We start from the raw sequence: 19,012 nt of genomic DNA on the forward strand, positions 1-19,012 counted from the left end.
CTAATAACAGCTCAACTGTTTTGATGAAAGTTATTATTCGTATTATGCTAATGACCATGAGCCACCAAGAGCCTCCTGGGAAATAACCACACCACATCAACTGAAAATAAAGGCTATTTTAGTACCAAGGTGCCTGAGAATACCCAGCCAAACACCTTAGATGACAGATTCAGCATGATCAACATGGCGCCCCCTGCTGAGGACCACTACTGCCGTCAGTTCCAGCCCAACACCTTTGACCCCTCCCGCTGCTGCTCCTGCCTGCGGCCAGATCATATGCACCTCAGCAGCAACACCACCAGTTCTGCTGCTGCAGCTGCTGCCCAACAGGACGCCTCACTAGAGTGGGTATGTACATGAATAATTTTTTTTTATTAGGTGTGACAGTCAAAAATGTTGTTATTAAGTGGCTCAAATTACAGCAAATGTAGATAAACTTTAAAGGTCCAGTGTGTAAGTTTTAAGGGGATGTTTGGAGAAATTTAATATAATGGCCATCACCATACTATCACTGACGTATTATCAACTGAAAGAACCACTGTGCATTTGTTAGCTTAAAATTACCCCAAAACCTTTTCCATAGAGCCCACCATGTTGCCCTACAGTAGCCCAGAGTGGACAAACCAAACACTGGCTCTAGATAGGTTTAGTCATGTTATTATGGTACCTGATGGCCACCGTAGATTCACCATAGGAGGGCTGAGGGAAGGGCTATTCAGTTTGCAATCTGCAACCTCACTGCTAGATTTCAGTGAATCCTCCACGCTGGTCCTTAGAAACTTTAGGAGCAACTGTCTCAATTTAAATTAGCACTGAGATGCCCCTATCATATAAAAATTGTATGGATTTTTACAAGAACTCAAGGATATGCATGCAGCCAGAAGGTAATGTGTAAAACTACAAAATTAAAAACTAAAAATTTACAGCTACAATGCGATGCTTTTACAGTATTTGGACAATTTCACTACATAAAAATAAACCCACTTGGTGGCGGCTAGTAAAATTACTGTTTAGAGGTTATTTATGCCACAATCATCTTTACATTTCCAGTTTTTCTCTTTACCCCATGCTACTTTTGATAGGCATCGCTCATCTCTGACTAGCTAATATTACAACACTAACACAGACAACACAAAGTTAGCTGTACAGGTAGTGACAAAATGAAACTTGGATGTCAGCTGGGGTTTAAGGCGTGCATCTATACTCAAGCACAAGAGGCTTGTGCTTTTGACATCATGAGATGTAAACATTAATGGCCTCCTCCTTGGCTGTAGGCCTAATGTTAGCTAGCTTAATGGTGCTAGGTGAGCTAGCAGTAAATGCACACTTCCTTCTGTGCAGTTTTACGGTTTGTGGTTTGTGGTTCAGCAAAAGGAAAATAGTTCCTACATGAAACTGCTCACATCAAGGTCTATGGACCATTTTGAGTAACCAGGTCATGATTTCTGACTACTTCTACTTTTGATACTTTAAATAAAGTTTGTTTGTGATACTTCTGCACTTTTAATTAAGTGACGGTCTAAAAGACTGAGGCCAAAGCAAAAAAGTCCCTGGTAAAATGTTAGCCGCCTCAAAAGCTGATGATCAAAAATAAAGAAACTGCATCAACTGTGCATTGCAGGGTAGAGCTGTTTTGTTGGGTTTTTATTCTTAATGCTTTAATACCTGGATCGACAGCAGTTATTTCGTAAACCTCGAAGATCAGAGAAAATTTGTTTGATTTGATTGTTTGAAGGAATTGATCTGAAAAATTAGCTAAGGGTTTTCATTAGATATGATCAAAAAACAGGGGGGAAATGTTGAGAAAACTATATTTCAAATTCTCTCAATTAAATATTTAAAATTATATTACAGAAAAAGAAGAAAAAATCAGCACTTCATTTAGGTCATTTCTTTTCCCTTTTTTTATTTGTTTTTTGTTGTTGTTTGCTTTGTTTTTCTCTCTCTGTTTTTTGCTTATTTTAAGGTAATTTTCTTGTAACTCTTTACTCATTTCTTACAGTTTTTGGGCCATTTTTTAAAGTTGTTGCCACCTTCCCATGTTTAAAAAAAAAACAAAAAACAAGCCAATTTGCTCAGGTATCAGAGGGTTAAAGGGTGCATTTGTAGTTTTGCTCTTATTTCCCCTCAGATTGTCTAAAATTTCACCTGTAGCAATCCAATAAATTATGGCCCTAGTGCTCACAATCAGCAACAGCCAAGCTTATGTCACCTGTGACCATTGTTAAAACATTTATGAATAGATGAGCATCAAGATTACACATTACATGTTGAGGTCAAACTCTATTAAAATTATAAATAACAGGGTCAAGTGCATCTTAATGACTTGCTGCGATTCTGGTGTGTTAAAACTGTCCCACAAGTTGCACACTGAGGCGATGATGTCAACATATAACACAATCATCAAGCAAAACTACTGTGGAGGTGGGAGAAGGATAATACAGCATGGTGGCATTTGATTCTGTATCATTAATTAATGAAAGCTCATTACAATCCTTGGGGAATGGGTTGTAATCTGATAGGCCCATATGACACATGCAAACATGTCCCCCTCACATCGTCCCACTGAAACTCAACTATATATTGTGCAATAGAGTCAAGAAAGTTTTTTAAATAAGTTATAACTGTAATGAAGATCAATTTTGATTTGAAAACAAAAGACGACTTTTTAAAAAAGAACTAAAACAAGCAAAACATCTGTCATCTGCCTGTTAATGAAAGGTAGATCTGAAGGAAGGATCAAGATAAAGATGAGAAAGACGTTGAGTGGGCGGTTCTGGTAATGCAAAAGCACTAGAGCAATGAAATAATGATGAGCACGACCAGAGACTAGCTTGAGTTACGTCCTGTGCAGTATAAATGTATTGGTTTCGCTAGAACGAAGGGAGAGAAGGAAGGAGTGAAGGAGGAGAGCTGCTGAAATTTTTGACAGCAGACTTAGCTTAAGGACAGCGAGCAGTCACAGTAAGTAAATTGCTGGTCAGACTTGAGATGTTAGTTTACTTTGTATCAATGTCTACAGGCTAAATTGTTGTTGGTTTGTGTTCCTTCTAACTATTGGTTATTTGCGGGGTTAAGCCTGTTTTTAGGGTGGAGCGGTGTAAGTTACTCTGTTGGTGCATCATTCAAACATGACAGAATGTGATAAATTTGCTCTTTTGCAAAGAGGAGGAAGTTGGAGAAATGAAATCATTCCGCAATCACCTCTATGAAAAATTTATATTTTTGTCCCCTAAAGTTTCATGTCATTTTCATTATTTTGTTTAAAAGACTCAAAATACCAGTCTGACTCTCAACTGATGTTTAAAAATGTGTTTTTGTCCACAAACCAGGATGGAGATGATGATACTCGTGCCCTCTCTGAGGTGACCACAAGTGCGAGTAGTGATGACGTGAGCGGTGGCTGGACCTACGAGTGGAGTCTGGTCCACAGTCTGAGTCCTGAGTGGGAACTTAATATCTGTGACACTGACATACAATCCAGGTGACTGTATCCTGTATCCTGATTTTAGAAACCACTTTTTTTCTACAAAGAACAGCTCAGTGAGCAGTGAGCACATACTGTCTATTTATTGTGAAACTCGCTCTCACTCTGAATGACAGCTGAGCCTATAGGGTTTGTCTCAAATTCACTAAATGAGCTGCTTAATATTAGCCCTCAAAGATCTACCTAAAGTTTTATTATATACATGTTATGGTTAGAGATCGTGTAATGTGTCGTCTGCAAGCACATTATGCTTAATTCTACTGATAAAACTGGTTTGTGATGATGTATGAAAGGATCACAGAAGCACTAACTAATGTTAGTAACTCCAGCTTTCTTTTGTTGGACTGCACACTCACGGCATTCATGTGACAGTTTGTGTTTCATTTGGGCAAACAGGGCAAATCTAATGGATCTCAACTGTGCTCTTTTCTGGTGCAGTCCTGATTTTATTTGAGGATAATCAGATTTGTCCGGAAAATGCTGCTGCTGTAAAATTAAAATATATACTGTATGTTTTCATCATTAAATCCTATTGTAAACTGAAATCTATTTTTGTAAAGATTTATTCAGTAAATGTAACTTTTCTTAATGACAATTATCACATAGACAGAAGGAATAGTAACTATATCATTGCATAGTTTAAACCCTCGTAATGTCCTCCCGATTGCCATACACCTTTTGTCCTCTGGTGTCATTCTGACTCCGCCCTGTTTTGACTGTTATTTAGGGCATATTGTATAAATTGTCAATCAATTTTGTGTTGCACCTTTAGTCTTACTTCAGTCAAACCCATCACTACACGTTTTCCCCTTCGTTTTGGAATTTAGGGCCAATAGACCTTGTTTAGTATAAAACAAGGTATAATGGTATGGTGTAAAAGTATAAAAACATATTTTGATGGCAAAAGATTTTATTTGGGGTCAGATTGGGTCTTAAGATACCATGATTTTTTGTGTTCAGATGGGAACTATATGCACTTCGCAGAGTGTCTGCAGTGGAAGTGTTATGTAAAGGTTGGCTGAGTGATATGCCGAAAGTAGGAAGAGGGTGATTTGTTCCATATCAGAGCCCACTTGCATCATATCTGGGTGACATTTCTTTATATTGGTGCTACAGTGTAGAAAAGAGTGGCAGATGCAAGATCCAAAGCCCATACCATGGAGTTGACCTTTGTATTATACCTGCTGTGGTTTATATTTTGGAGATAATGTCAAGAACAGCCATTTCACCTGCCTCTCTATGTAATGATCCATGGCCATGCAGTTCAGAGGGGATGTACGGATGTTGCATGCCGATATAGGTTTGGAGGAGACCGCTGCTTTTGAGAAATGCAATTGCAAACCTACCTTTCAACTGCTACTTGGACTATATCAGTACACTTTTGTATTTTGGTACAGTTGGTTTCTCACCTGATGCAAACCTTTTCAAGTAGACCCAGGCACAGATCAATTTACCCTTCTAGAGTATGGTACACAGTGTTCACACTAATCAAATCAACTGGACTTTGAGGTCAAGTGTACTCAGATCTGGCCCCAGATTCCAAATGTTAATTCCTTTTTTAGAGCAATTGAATCAGACCAGCACCAAAGAGGCTGTGCCTGTGATTTCACTTAATTTGTTGTGGTAGCAAGCTGACATCATCACATTATTTTTCAAACTCCTTATAAGATCTATAAGCCTGGTCACCAAGACAAGGGACTGCCCAGCAAAAACATTTTACAACTCAGACCTTGCACTGCTTCTTCCAGCTCTCCAAATCAGTGGGACTGTTCAGCAAGGAGCAGATCCCTCAGCTCAGAGAGGCACTGTGTGGCCCGGAAAGATATGACCAGGTTGGACCCATCCAAAGCTGAAAGCTCCTGGATGGATGAGAGGAGGGGCAGAGACAGGTCCAGTCGGGCATCAGGTATAGTCACACATATGCACCGCACCATAAAACATTGTCAAAATTAGTTGCTTCCTTAAATGTACAAAAGACAATCTTGACCTCGACTTGTGCCCATGCTCTCTTACATGTTTCATATCAAGACAATGACCTCAGGCTTGTATGATTTTCAGAGTCCAGAGGAGAAAGGGAACAAGAGAGTGGCTACTTCTCTCCAGACAGAAGAGGGGATGGTGAGCGACAGGCTGAGGAAGTCAAACGGTCATATCGTTACTATGAGAGAGGGCATCCTCTTCCCAGCAACTATGTTCCTGAGCCCAAAGCTTGCGTCCCCTACAGGAACGTCAACCTCGGTCTTCCCTCCCAGAGAAGGAACCGAGAGACATATATGCTGGAAGTTTGGAGGAGTGAATCCCCAGAGAGGTACACATACCACTCCAACTTTAGACGGGGAGCTAATTCACAGAATAACTCACCAACACGTCACAGCTCTGCGAGCCCTGATCGCTACAAGTTAATTGAATCTCCTGTGGAAGCCCATCGAAAAAGTTCCCTCTCCAGGGGTCAGGCTCGGTCTCATGCCTCATCTCACGACTCCTTTCAGCATCTATCACAAGGTCTTTCTCACCATACATCCAGCAGGTCTAGTCCATCCCGCAGGAGGGGGTCTATTACCTCTCGGACCACCTCGCCCTCGAGGGCCAACCCTTCGCACAGGCACACAGATTACTTCCATTTACAGAACGGTGAATACGATGCTGAAAAGAGATGTAGCCGAGAGTCAAGGAGTCCATCACAAGCTTCAAACAAACACAGTCTGGACTCTGAGAAGCTGTACAGGAACCTAGAGTCTATCTCCCGCCGTGGATCTTCGGCCATCCAGCAAAACTCCCACATGGGATCTCAGTCATCTACCCGAACCAGAACAGCTGTCAACAGCTCAGCCAACACTCACACTCGCAACAGCCGTGAAGTGTCACCGTCCAGGAACGGCTACAGTACACACAGCCACACCCCACAGAGGGAGCCCCACTCCAGGGACAGCAGACTGAGTCCATCTCAACGCTCCTGGCAGGGATCATCACACTCTGTGCTCAGCCTTCCACCATCGCGTGGTTCCTCCACATCAAGACGAGCCGTGGACTCTCAGATGCTTAGCGGGTCATTGTCACATGTTGCAAACACAGAAACTGACAAAGGCCAGAATAATAATGTCAGTGGTGACAGAAGCAGGAGCAACGTTAGGCGAGGCATGGAGGCCTTACTGATCACTGAACCTGAGGCTACAGTAGAAGTGGAGGAGGTATGTACTGTATGTCAGGTAGTAATCGTTTTTTAGCCAAGCCAGTAGCCTGGGGTGCCATGTCGTTGTTCCAATGGTCTATAATGTCAAAACCCCAATAGTCTGAGAAAAGTCTCATCGGACCAAAAGCCCATTTGTCCAAAGTCCTGTATCTGAAAAAAACAAGTGGACGTTGCTTAGACAACCCTTTACTCCCAAAATACACTCTCTCCATGCAGTTAGATTCAAGTCCTGCGATCGTCGGTCCTGCTTCACATAAGCTTATCCAGATATTCTTATCCTAATCAGTCTCATACCTCATGCCTAAATATCCAATGCATTCAACAAGCGCACCAAGCCAAACAAAGCAGAGTAGGGTGGGTCATACCCTCACATCTGGGAAGTCTGGTGAGTCATTCTGCATAATAATTAGCCATGTGCTTCTGTTTGGGGAGTGTGTATTTTTGGTACAATGGGCCTTTGGATCAATGTGCTTTGGTTTTCAGGACAACCAGCTGTCAGACAAATGGGACATTCAGATTATTTGGGTTTTGGAATAATGGACAGTCAGACCAATGGGCAGTCCCCCAGGGGGGACTCTGTGGATGGTAATGTCTGTCACTTGGTAAACCAAACTGAAATAATCTAAATAGCAACTAGATGGATTGTCATGAATTCTGTAAAGATATTCATGGTCCCCAGAGGATAAAATGATTTTTTTTTTCACAACTACCAGATGGATTGTGTGCTCCGGCTCAGGATAAATAATAACCTATTAATAACTAACAATAACGTAGGTGATCCTCTTCTTTCCTCTGAATGTTCATTTGGTGCATTTATCAGGTAAAAATTAGATTTTTTTCATTATTTTTTGCTCGTCTGCAAAGCTGCTTTGTATTTGGTACTAATTAACTAATGTTAGCATGCTGTATTACCTGTAAGACATCAGCATGTAAACTTTGTCACTGTGAATCATACAGTCTGTGTTGTACATGTTAGCATGCTAATGTTAGCATTTAGCTCAAAGCACCACAGTGCATCAGTAGGCTTGAGGATCACTGGGCAGCTTGCAAGTCTGTAGACTCTTGTCAGGTTTTAAGTCAGAGACACCTCTTCATATCATGTAAAATGTTGATAATCTTTATGAATCTGAGGTGGGGATGACCATGGATGACTACATCGTTCTGGCTAATATTCCACTGATCCAGCTGGAGTCGGAGGAAGAGTTTGTAGGGGTGAAGAGGAGAAACCAGAGCCCTAGCCCCTGCAGGGACCAGAGGCTTAGGAATTACAGGTTGGTAGTACCATATGATGCATGGTATCACGGTGTACCATCAGTTCACAGATAGCCATAACCGAACTCCCACGACCATGCATTTATCCTGCATTCCTAGTGCACGTGTTTCTATAAACTGTGTCTTTTGCTGCTGGCAGAATCGTTTGAAAAATTGTGTAGCAATTAGAAAAACACTTTGAAGATATCTTTGATCTGACTGTGACTAATTACCTTCGTTATAGCCAAAGAAAAGAAGAGTGCTCTAGGAGCCGTTGTGGAGGAATGTGAATGTTAAGAAAAAAAATTATTTAACTTGTACCTATAGTGTGTTTGTCAAATTAGTTTCTTTCATTTGACTCTGAAGGCATGAGGATGAAATAGACATGTACAGTACGAGGATCGAGACAGATGAGAGGGGAAGAGGCAGAGAGAGAGGCAGGGACAGACGAGAGAAATGTCGGGACTCTGAGAACAGACGATCATCTCGAAGACAGTCAGCTGCATCTCTTCATACACAGGTATGATGCAATAACTTATGTTCACAATAAAATCCATGTTGAACAGTTAAGTTTGTAATCCTGTGTCTGTTTATTCTATCAGAGTTCAGACGAACACAGTGGAAAGCAAAGATCTTCAAAGGTGAAGGAGAGAACTCCTATTGAACTCCCACAGACACAGGTGAGCACGGTCCCATGACTTTTCTGCATCTGTATAAATCACGAGTGTTTGGAGGAAAATGGGTCATTCATACATTCATTCTAAAGTAGACCCGTGATATTTATTTCAGCTCTTTTTCCTCAGGCGCCCCTCTCACAGAAGCACCTTGCAGGACAAAAAGCCATTAGTTAGCACTCTGTGTTTTAGGGCAGCATGTTCATATGATTTATCATTTTTATATTATTAGATTCCAGGATGGTTCAAGCCAATGTATCCTCCAGTGTGAGTGCTGCAGTGTCATGCCTAAAGCTGCATAGTCAACAAACACAGAGGGATGGATAACTACAAAATGAAACATTCAAAATGTTGTTTCAGTGCTTTGAATCACAAGCAACCATGCAAACATGTCATGCGATTTATATTAATCGCACATTTGTGACTTCCTCATTTCCCCTCGCTTTGTGCTTTTTCTTCTCTCACCATGTCTCTTTCTTATTATCTGCTTACAATATGTACTGGACAATATAATGCATGCATGGTAAGTATGTTATTTTAGCTAACTTGTTTTATAATCAGTCTAATAATGTTCTATCACTTCTTCTTTTGCTTCCTATAAATCACCTTTTTCAACAATCGATTAACATTTTAAAAAAAAAAAACTGCACCTCTTCCTTTTTTTAAGTTCCCATTCTTCTGCATGTTTCCCATTTTTTTATGCTTTAAAGTTTTGCCTGCCTTTATACGTGTTTCAGAATGATGTCGTTATCTCACAGCAACACATTTGTCTGCTGCTGACAGTGTCCGTTTCCTCTAGTTTCAAAATCAAGTGTGAGACAGAAACCACAGCGGAGTGCCTTCAAAGAGCTTGATCAAATGCTTTTATTACAGTTGTTGTTGCTTGAAGGGGTGGATGTCCAGACTGGATGAACATGGCAAGGTAAATTAAATGATTTTAATTGTGATTCTCATATAGTTCTTTGTAAATGTAATTTTCTTTTTCTAATTCCTGTTGTAACCACAATCTTATACACCAGGCAGACAGTCAGACTCAACCCCTGAACTATCTATAAAGAAGTCTAACATACTACAGTTATAGGCATATATTTAATGTTGTCCATGTTCACTGCGTTTTCCTTAGTGGAGGAAACTCTGGTTTGTTCTTGGCAATACTTCGCTGAGATACTACAGAGACACGGAGGCTGAGGAGGTAAGACCTGAGGTGTGAAAAAAGTAATTTCTGATAGACTGTTTCTATGATGTAAAACCTGCAGCAATTCCTTTTAATCTACATACAGTCACCATATCATGACCAGTATTATCAGTTTGTCTAAAATGATTTGGTTCATTCTCCTTTGGTGATTGTAGTTTGGGTTACAAACTTATTTGACTAGACTAAATTGAAGTTCTTCCACGTTATGCTGCAGTCAGATGATCTGGACGGAGAGATCGACCTGACATCCTGTGTGAGTGTGTCAGACTGTGATGTAGAGAAGAACTATGGATTCCAAATACAAGTATGTGTGTTTACTATTTTTGCTTTGCTTTGTGTTGTATTGTGCAGCATCAGACAGATAGACAGTCAGAAACCCCCACACCTCCCCCCCGTTTCCACATCAATTACATGTATGGCTGCTTCCTGTTTAACTGTGTGTGTGTGTGTATGTGTGTGTGTGTGTGTGCGTGTCTTTGCTCTGTCTTTTGATCTCCTCCAGACAAAGAGAGCAGTGTTCACTCTCTCTGTTATGACCTCCAGAATACGGCGGAACTGGGTAAAGTTACTAAAGCAGGCGATCCAGAACAACACGCAGTGAGTCTGACTATACTGGGAGACACTGGTGGAGGAAGTGTTCAGATCCGTTACTTAAGTAAAAAGTACTAATGCCACAATGTAAAATAAAGATCCTATAAAATATTACTTAATATTACTTAAGTAAAATACATAGGCCTAAGTATTATTGGCAAAATGCACCTAAATTAAAAAATAATAGTAATAGTACTCAATGCAGATAAATGGGCATTATAAGTGTTATATTATTATATATATATTAAGTTATTATATTATCATTTTGCTGATGTGTAAATATGTCAGAAAAGTGTAATTGGTCGAGTTGGAGTTAACTTTAAGAATTTTATATAGTGTTAACAATGCATCGTACTATATACAAGCTTATATTTTTTTGTTTGTAAAATATTAATTTTTAAAGTTACCTGTAACTAAAATTATATTAATTATATTATAAACTATATTACACTATAAACAATATCCCTCTGTATTGTAGGAGAATAGACAGTGGTATGAGATATAAATTCTCAAGAAGAGTCTAAAAGTTCTACTTCGATTGATAAAATAGACTTCAGCGAAAGTATTTAAGCCTTATGTTACTGTAGATACAACCAGTTCCTGCTGAGAAATTATAGTGTAAGATCATGAGTTACATGTTGAAAGCAATTTTTCAAATTAAGATTAAGACCATAAAATGTGCCTGCATTCCAGCACTATATTATATTCAATACAGTTTAATTTTTTTTATTTTTTTTTTATTTGAAAGGCTGGTTTGCAACAATAAAAATATAGAATCATGACAATCACACACAAAGTAATGTAAAATACTAAGTCTATTCATGTAGAGATTAAATAAATTTAAATGAGATAATAAAAAAATGAAAGACACAAAAGTAGTTAAAGGCAGTGGCCAATACATGGCTGACTAACTTTGTGCACTACTACAAGAACACATTATTTAAAAAAATATATTTAAAAAAAAGTTTGTAAAAAAAAGAGTAAATTAAGCCAAATAAATTAAATTATTATGGTTGAGATACAAAATGTATTTTCAGTCTTGGAAACAGCATTTAATTTCACTTTAAGATCCTTTTAGTCGTTATTCTGGAGCTTTTGATCACAAGCAAAATTCTTAATAAAACATCTACCTCAGCTTGACAATACTTACAGAATCTGTCATCATTTGATCTGTTATAACATATAATATCATTTATGATAATTAGTCATATCAAAATAACAAAAAAGAAGGACATTGGTCATGATGAATATGTGATGTTTATGTCATGCCAGCAAAATGTGCTAAAAATGTATTTCAGACAAACAGGCATGTAAATTCCTCAACACTGTGAAGAAATGCAGACGGTGTGATTGGGTGGTCCGCCCGTAGCAAACCGTCTTTATCATCTTTCTTCTGATGTGTAAACACGACCCTCCTGTCTGTCCCTCGCTCTGTCCCTCGCTCTGACCTCAGCCAATCAGACACCGGCAGTGAGAAAGAAAACCCCCTCTCCCGGAGACCGTCGTCATGCCAACCTCCTGCTCAGTTCACCTGCAGGGACTCCGGCTATGAACCAACCACTTCCACCTCCACCACCACAGCTGCAAACTCCCATCAGGCCGACCACCACCACCAAACTGTAGACGCAGATCTGGACTTATCTCCAGCCAGTCAGAGAGAAGAAGGGGAGGGCTGGGACCGCGAGCAAGCCAAGCGATTGGAGGAGAGGAACAAGTGGTTTGAGGAGGGGGTCCTCTTCAGTGGGATGGGCAGCAGGTGGGACTCCATGGAGCTGAAAAGGGGGAGTGTACCTGTGCCTGTTATTGATACCATGGACTCAGAGGTCAACAGGAAGTGGGTGGAATTTGAGACTATGTCATTTAGGGACATGAGCGCGCAGTCTCTCATTGGAGCCCAGGCTTATCAGTCAAGCACCCCACAGGCATCACAACCTCTCGTTAGCTCCCAGGTGTATCAGTCGAGCCCTGAAGAGACCGAACAGTCTGTCACCACTTCACAAACTGATATATCGAGCTTCAAAGAGGCTCTCCCATCCATAAATGGAGCTCAAACTATTCAAACAAATAAAGCAGAAGCACTTCAGAAGGAGGTAAGACAGAATTTGCAGCCACTCTATTCAAAAAAATTCAAACATTATGAGTTGAAACACTAGTAAGACAAGTGTGAACAAGTGTTTCCAGTGCAAGGAAATCATGTTTATTTCCAGAAGTGATGCACATCTCAATCTTTTCCCTCCTTCATCCATCTCTCAGGCCCTCTCTCTTCGAAAGCAGGTGGAGAGCATTAAGAGGGAGCGTGCAGCCATGGGGATAGAGGTGGACAGCCCGTGTGGCCCCGGGGCCCCCTGTAGGGCCAAACTAGAAGCCACTGAAGTAGCCCATCGGAAAGCACTGCAGCAGCTGCAGGAGAAACACGCGAGGGAGATCAGGGAGCTGGAGGAGCAGAGAGATAGGATGCTTCAGGAGGAGAGCCAGGCAGCTGCCAAAGGTACGACAGGAGGTCATACAATGGTTCATACGATATGTAACGAATTAGCCCCTAACAATGACGTCGTAACATCATGAACTTAACATAAAGTTAAATAGTTGACTTAAAGTCACATAGGTTAGGTTTAGGAAAAGAAAAATGATCGGACGTTGTCACGTTACGTTAAGTTACGTACTTAATGAAAAGTTACGTAGGTTAGGTTTAGGCAAGTAAAGTTGTATACTTAAAGTAATGTTATGTGGATAAGGTTTAGGAAAAGAAACATGGTCAGGCGTCCTCACATTACACACTTAGTGTAAATTTACAAAGTTATCATAAAGTTACAAACATAGTGTAAAGTTACAAATATCGCACAGTTACGTATGTTGGGTTTAAATAAGGTTATGTAGGTTAGGTTTAGGAAAGTGAAGTTATATAGGTTATGTTTAGGCTAGTAAAGTTACATCGGTTTGGTAAAGGAAAAGAAACATTGTGATAACATAGCTTAAAATAACTCACTTTGTTCAAAGGGGACACCAACACCAGTCTCGTGGGGGAAAGTCCTGTTCATGTTTGACAAATCCACCACACAAATCTGCCTCTAGATAGAAACTTTTGCTCTATATACGTACTCCTTCTTAACTCCTATTGGCACATTGGTCATGTGATTGCAGCCTTCCCAAGTATGTAGTTTATATATAAATTCTGATGTATTTCTTTTTGGAGTAATATATACAAACAGTGCATGAGAACAGCCTGAGGAAGTATTGAAGTATCAAGCAACATCTTTGTGTTCTTAATGATTTCTTTTATAACTGTGACTTGGTTATGTTTTCTAAAATCATGCTTTTTATGCTGTGTTCTTGATGTCTGCTACCCGTTAACTTTCTTATTTTCATTGACGTATGGTAAAGGCAAAGACAATATAAATAACAAATTAACTAACTGTTCATCACAGCTATGGAGGCACTGAGAGCAGCTCACAGGGAGGAGCTGGAGAGAGAGGTGGAGAAGGCCAAGAAACTGGCTGGAGGAGCCGCACACGTGGATGCTTCATACAGAGCCGACATGTACGTTTATTACACTCACACTGTTATGATGTGGAAAGTGTTCTCCGTCTCGCGGGCTCCGCTGGAGGCCGGAGATGTTCTACTTTCGTCTGTGACCCCTTGCATGATAGTGCATTATAATTCACTTCATAAACTCATGTGTTTGTGTGTGTGTCAGGCCGCAGGCAGACATCTTGCACAGTGAGTTAGATGTGCTGTCAGAGCGCTATTCCCAGAAGTGCCTGGAGCTGAGCCGCACAGAGCAGAGCAGCCTGGGCCGAGAGACGGAGCTCAGTCGCAAGGAGAGGGAGCTGGAGCAGCTCAGAAGAGAGAACCAGGTTTATAAATGTGTCTGACTTTGTTGTGTTTGAACACAATACCATACTGTCTAGATAGTTTAACTGATTTTGTTCTTACAGGAATAAACCACTGATCACAGGAGAACTACATGCTAAGAAATAAAAGTGCTAACTGGAATGAAACAGGGTACTTTGGCTTGCCCAAATAGGAGTACTGGGCTTTTTTTGGTTCCTGGCAGAACATTTCAAAATGGCTCCAACTGGAAACCTTTTAGAGGGTTCTACCTAGAACCTACCTAAGCACACAAGTGCATCGTTTTTTTTTCTCCATGAATTAATCTGTATTAAAAATCTCTTTTTAGGAGCTTAAGGCCAAACTGGCGGAAGAGATCAGCCGCATGCGTTACTTCATCACAGGGCAGAGGTCGGGCACAGTATCTCTTGGCAACACTGAGCGCGCCGCATCAGAAGTAGAGGTATTGATGGCAATAAAATTAACTGCTGTGACTAAATTAGATCCTACGTAATCTGAACTCATGTGAAAGTAGGTGATACTAAAAACAAATACATACAATACTCATTACAGCGTCCCAGCACACTTTCATTAATTGCACCTGAAATATTAATTTGAGCTTGAAAGACAATGTTGACATTATAGTCATCATGGGGAAACAGAAAGCAACATTTGACAAATTTGCTTTGAGATTTTGAACCCCACTTTCATGGAAACAAATTGATTACAGCGTTTTTACTGTTATGTCTCATAGCTTGTGATGACTCCCTGAAGCAACATTGTCATCCTTTCCTGTGACCTCATTTGCGTTGAGTCTTTGTGGCTGGTCACATCATGGTGCAGCACATGCTGCCATCTACTGCCTGAATGCCGAGCCAGCACTTGTGCTGCAGTGAAAGGTTTTCTGGCTAGACTGTGGAGGAAAATGTATATTTAGATACTTAAGTAAAAGTAGCTATACACCAGGGTAAAAATACTCCATTGCACAGGTAGTGCAATAAAGTATAAGCAATCATTTTGCAACACAACAGTACAGAATTACTTTGTTAAAAGACCTGCATTCAAATTCTTACTTTAGCAAAACTGCAAAACTATTAGAATTAAAATATACTCAAGTAATAAAAAGTCAAAGTACTTATAATGCAGAATGGCCTTCTTCAGAATATTAAATAGAATATATTGTATTATTGAATAATAGTTATGGATGAATTAATGTGAACATTACTCTAACTTTACAGCTGGTAAATTAATATGTTTTCTTACTATATATATATATATATATATATATATATATACATACATACATACATACATACATACATATAATATATATATATATATATATACACACACACACACACACACATATATATATATATATATATATATATATATATATATATATATATATAAAATGATAAATGCTGAAGTAAAGTATAAGGTACTCAAAATTGCACTTAGGTACAGTACTTTAGTAGCATTCCACTTAGTTAAATACTTAGTATACTTAGTTATATACTATTCAACTACTGTGTAATTGTTATACATTTTGCTACTGGATTCGACTGATGTGTTAATGTACAAGTACTTTACTTATTTTTGTAGTTGGACACACCAGAAAAACTACATTGTATAGTGTTGTGTAGTTTAATCTATATCAATGCATCAGATTTTATAATATGATCATATGTCTTGAGTGTGAAATCATAATCAGCAAAGTAACTACAGAGTAGCTGTCAAATAACTAATTAAGTGAAAAATGTACTAATGTTCCATCTGAAATTTGGTGGAGTAACATGCAAAGGAAGCTCAAGAAACATACCTCAAAATTGCTTGAGTAAATTTACTTAGTTACTCCCGATAACTTTCAAAACACACATTGTGACTTTCATAGTTTCATAGTTATGAAAATGATTTAAGTTTTATTTTAAATGGTGATAATAAGAGTTCCCGTTTTTATTTTTTCAGACATTACTAAGAGCAAAAGACAACGAGGTGGAGTATCTTAAAAAAGAAATCAGCTGTCTACAGAATGAAGTGCAGTCTCTTACCAAGGTATGTTTTATGATCGGACCTCATCCTACCATCACCGCTGCTCAAATTGTCAAAAATAAAACACTTCTACATGGTGGAAATGTACAGCTTTGGTGTAAACTTCCCTCCTTGCTTGACTTTGATATGATATGTTCCCTTACTGTAGGAGAAAGAAGCTGCTTATGAACGTTATAAGGAGGCTTATGTAGAGCTGATTGACCTGAGGGGCCGTAGCCAGTTGGAGACGGGCTCCCTTAATGAACACTTGAGACTGGCCAACGCTGCACTCGAGGAGGGTGCGAGACAAACTTGACCAAAGAGGACAACTGTTAAAAACTGGCAACTACTATGACCTTGGAAATGACAAAAATGCAAAAAAATAAATGACAAGTGTTTATCCATGTGTAATCGACTCCCTTTATTGAGTTCACTGATAAACATGCAAACAAGAGTGAGGGCATAACGAGTATTTTTGGTAGCCTCACATGATATGAGATTCATCAAAAATGAATTTTGTGATAAAAACATAAATAGCAGAGGAGAGGGAGGAGATGGGTAGAGGTGGAAGGCCATGCCCCGTCTTCCCCATCTTCCTTGTGCCAGTTGATGTGCCCCCGCTTAATATTGCAAAGCACCCTGTGAATATAAATTTTAAAAAATATTACTTTCTTCAATTACTATTGCAAATATGACACAAACTACACCCTTTAACATGCAGCGTACACACCCTTTAAACATGGATAAGACTGTACACAAACAGAGTTGAAAGGTTAAAATAAGGTGCGGCCAATGTACACTTTGGCTATACCATTTATTTTCTGATGTTAGCTCAGTCGTCGTCATCGTCGTCTTCAGGGACAAAGATGTCATGCTCCTCCAAAAGAGCAGCGAAGTTCTTGCTGATCAAGGTTCCCACATACAGGAAAGGCACCACCACTGCTGTCATGCGGATAAGACCGAATGGGGTCTGGAAAATATGAAAGGGAACACTTAAGAGTTTAATTGCAGTGGGACACTTGAGCTATGGATTAGAATTGTGATTAATCCCCACCTCAGTTTGCTCTTTGCTTTGACAGAAAAGCATGTGTAGGCAAATTTTTGCCACTTGGCTACTAAAATAAAATTGACTTTAGTAGTAATCAGGATAACAAAGCCAAATTTTGTCAGCAGCAGGCTACACAAAACATTTTCCAAGGGTAGTATGCAGCATAACATACATTTTCAGGTTTAAAAAATGTGTATTTCAAAGTATTTTAATGGAAAAGCTTTGAATTAAAGCACAACATCAACTGACTAAACTGGGCTCCATGGTGGGCACTGCTTTATTCCTCAATTATTCCCTTGAGGGCCTGTTTTGAAGAGGGCCCCTGTGTTGAACTCGTTCATAATGTCAGAGCACATTTCCCTATTAATGAGTTTAATCAAATTCTGCATATCAAATCTTGGACAAGGTTATATATCGTAGCAGAGACGGATAGAAAGATTTGCCAAGAGAGGGAAGGATGTAAGGTTAATGGGGGCCCACACGCACATTTTAGCCCTTGGGCCCCACAGCAGTTTTATCTAGCCATGGGTGGAGCAATTCTTCAGTCATTTTGCACGATATATTTCTCTCAATGTAGCCTTTGGCTTTGGCCTTGAGATGAATTTTTCACTTCTGTTCCAATTATTTTGAATAATCTGAAAAATATATAAATAAATAAAAAAGAACTAAGGGACTATTGAGGTTTTCCATTTAATCTTGGTGTAATATAGTCACCTTGAGCCACAATATTAAACAGTCCCTCTAACACTGAGATGTTTGGAAGATTCACAGCTAACTCTGAATGTGCTGTTCATCTGGAAGTATATTTTGCGTATATGGACCATCGAAACCGAGATGTTTTACTGTGATGCAAACATGATGTTACATCTTTATATCTCATTTCCTCGGCCTTTCTTACATTATCAACGACGCGCAACGAATATGTAATGTTTAGCTTGCTCGAACAAAACCACTGTTCATAGGAAAATGTTCTACGCACACGGTATTTTAATTGCTAATATTATTTCTCCAACTAAATCAACTATGACTTGAATTAACAAAATAAGGGGTAATTACTTCCTGAAAGTACCTCTGTCCGTGTAAACACGCGTTCATTGGCTGACTTGAACAACCCAGTGGGTCTCCTGCCTTTCTATTCGACACAGCTGCTGTCAATCTACACTTAAATCCCGCCTACTCCCAGTCATTTTTTGGTCAGTTTTCACTCGGTATAGAGGCAGAATAAAACTCACTTTACTCGGTTTCGGTAAGATTGCTCCCGACGGCGTTGTTACTACGGTCCTACTTTGAGTCGCCCTGGATATGTTTGATGTTTTCGAGCCGGTGTTACGGCTCACTATCCCCGCATTTTTGGTGAGGAGTCGTAGCGGCAGTCGCAGCATACTCGTCGCCATTTTTCCAGTGGTGTAGGAGAGGGTGGGACTGGGATGATTTATATGGGTGCGTCATGACGTTTGCCAAAAAAAAGAAACTAAACTAAACAACAAAAAAAACAAAACAAAACAAAAAAAACCAAACAACCAAAAAACCAGCAACGCTAATAAATAATGTTGATGCATCAGTTGCATTAATCTGTTAGTTATACTGGAAATTATATCTCTGTGTCGTTTAACCAGTACATTTCTGGTTATTGTGATTTCCTCATTCCAATTCAATATACACTGCTATAGAGCCTAATTTAATTAATAACAACAAAGAGGTTAAAAAAAAAAAACAG

General features: G+C 39.5%; 2 protein-coding genes across 2 annotated transcripts; one reads left to right on the forward strand and one right to left on the reverse strand.

Annotated features, from left to right (window-relative positions):
- Positions 1-9,430: 9,430 nt before the first annotated feature.
- Positions 9,431-16,649, forward strand: LOC121942234 (TRIO and F-actin-binding protein-like). The gene is made up of 11 exons (XM_042485379.1): positions 9,431-9,524; positions 9,726-9,794; positions 10,012-10,101; positions 10,300-10,394; positions 11,842-12,478; positions 12,642-12,876; positions 13,814-13,925; positions 14,083-14,242; positions 14,566-14,679; positions 16,185-16,271; positions 16,417-16,649. Exons 1-11 carry the CDS (start codon positions 9,498-9,500, stop codon positions 16,561-16,563), a joined length of 1,773 nt encoding a protein of 590 aa, XP_042341313.1. The 5' UTR covers positions 9,431-9,497; the 3' UTR covers positions 16,564-16,649.
- Positions 16,644-18,713, reverse strand: smdt1b (single-pass membrane protein with aspartate-rich tail 1b). Its single transcript, XM_042485380.1, has 3 exons — positions 18,528-18,713; positions 17,059-17,217; positions 16,644-16,886 (listed from the first exon to the last, which is right to left on the reverse strand). Exons 1-2 carry the CDS (start codon positions 18,687-18,689, stop codon positions 17,080-17,082), a joined length of 300 nt encoding a protein of 99 aa, XP_042341314.1. The 5' UTR covers positions 18,690-18,713; the 3' UTR covers positions 16,644-16,886; positions 17,059-17,079.
- Positions 18,714-19,012: the final 299 nt, after the last annotated feature.

The sequence above is a fragment of the Plectropomus leopardus genome, chromosome 4 (genome assembly GCF_008729295.1).
Source record: "Plectropomus leopardus isolate mb chromosome 4, YSFRI_Pleo_2.0, whole genome shotgun sequence".
Lineage (NCBI taxonomy): Eukaryota > Metazoa > Chordata > Actinopteri > Perciformes > Serranidae > Plectropomus > Plectropomus leopardus.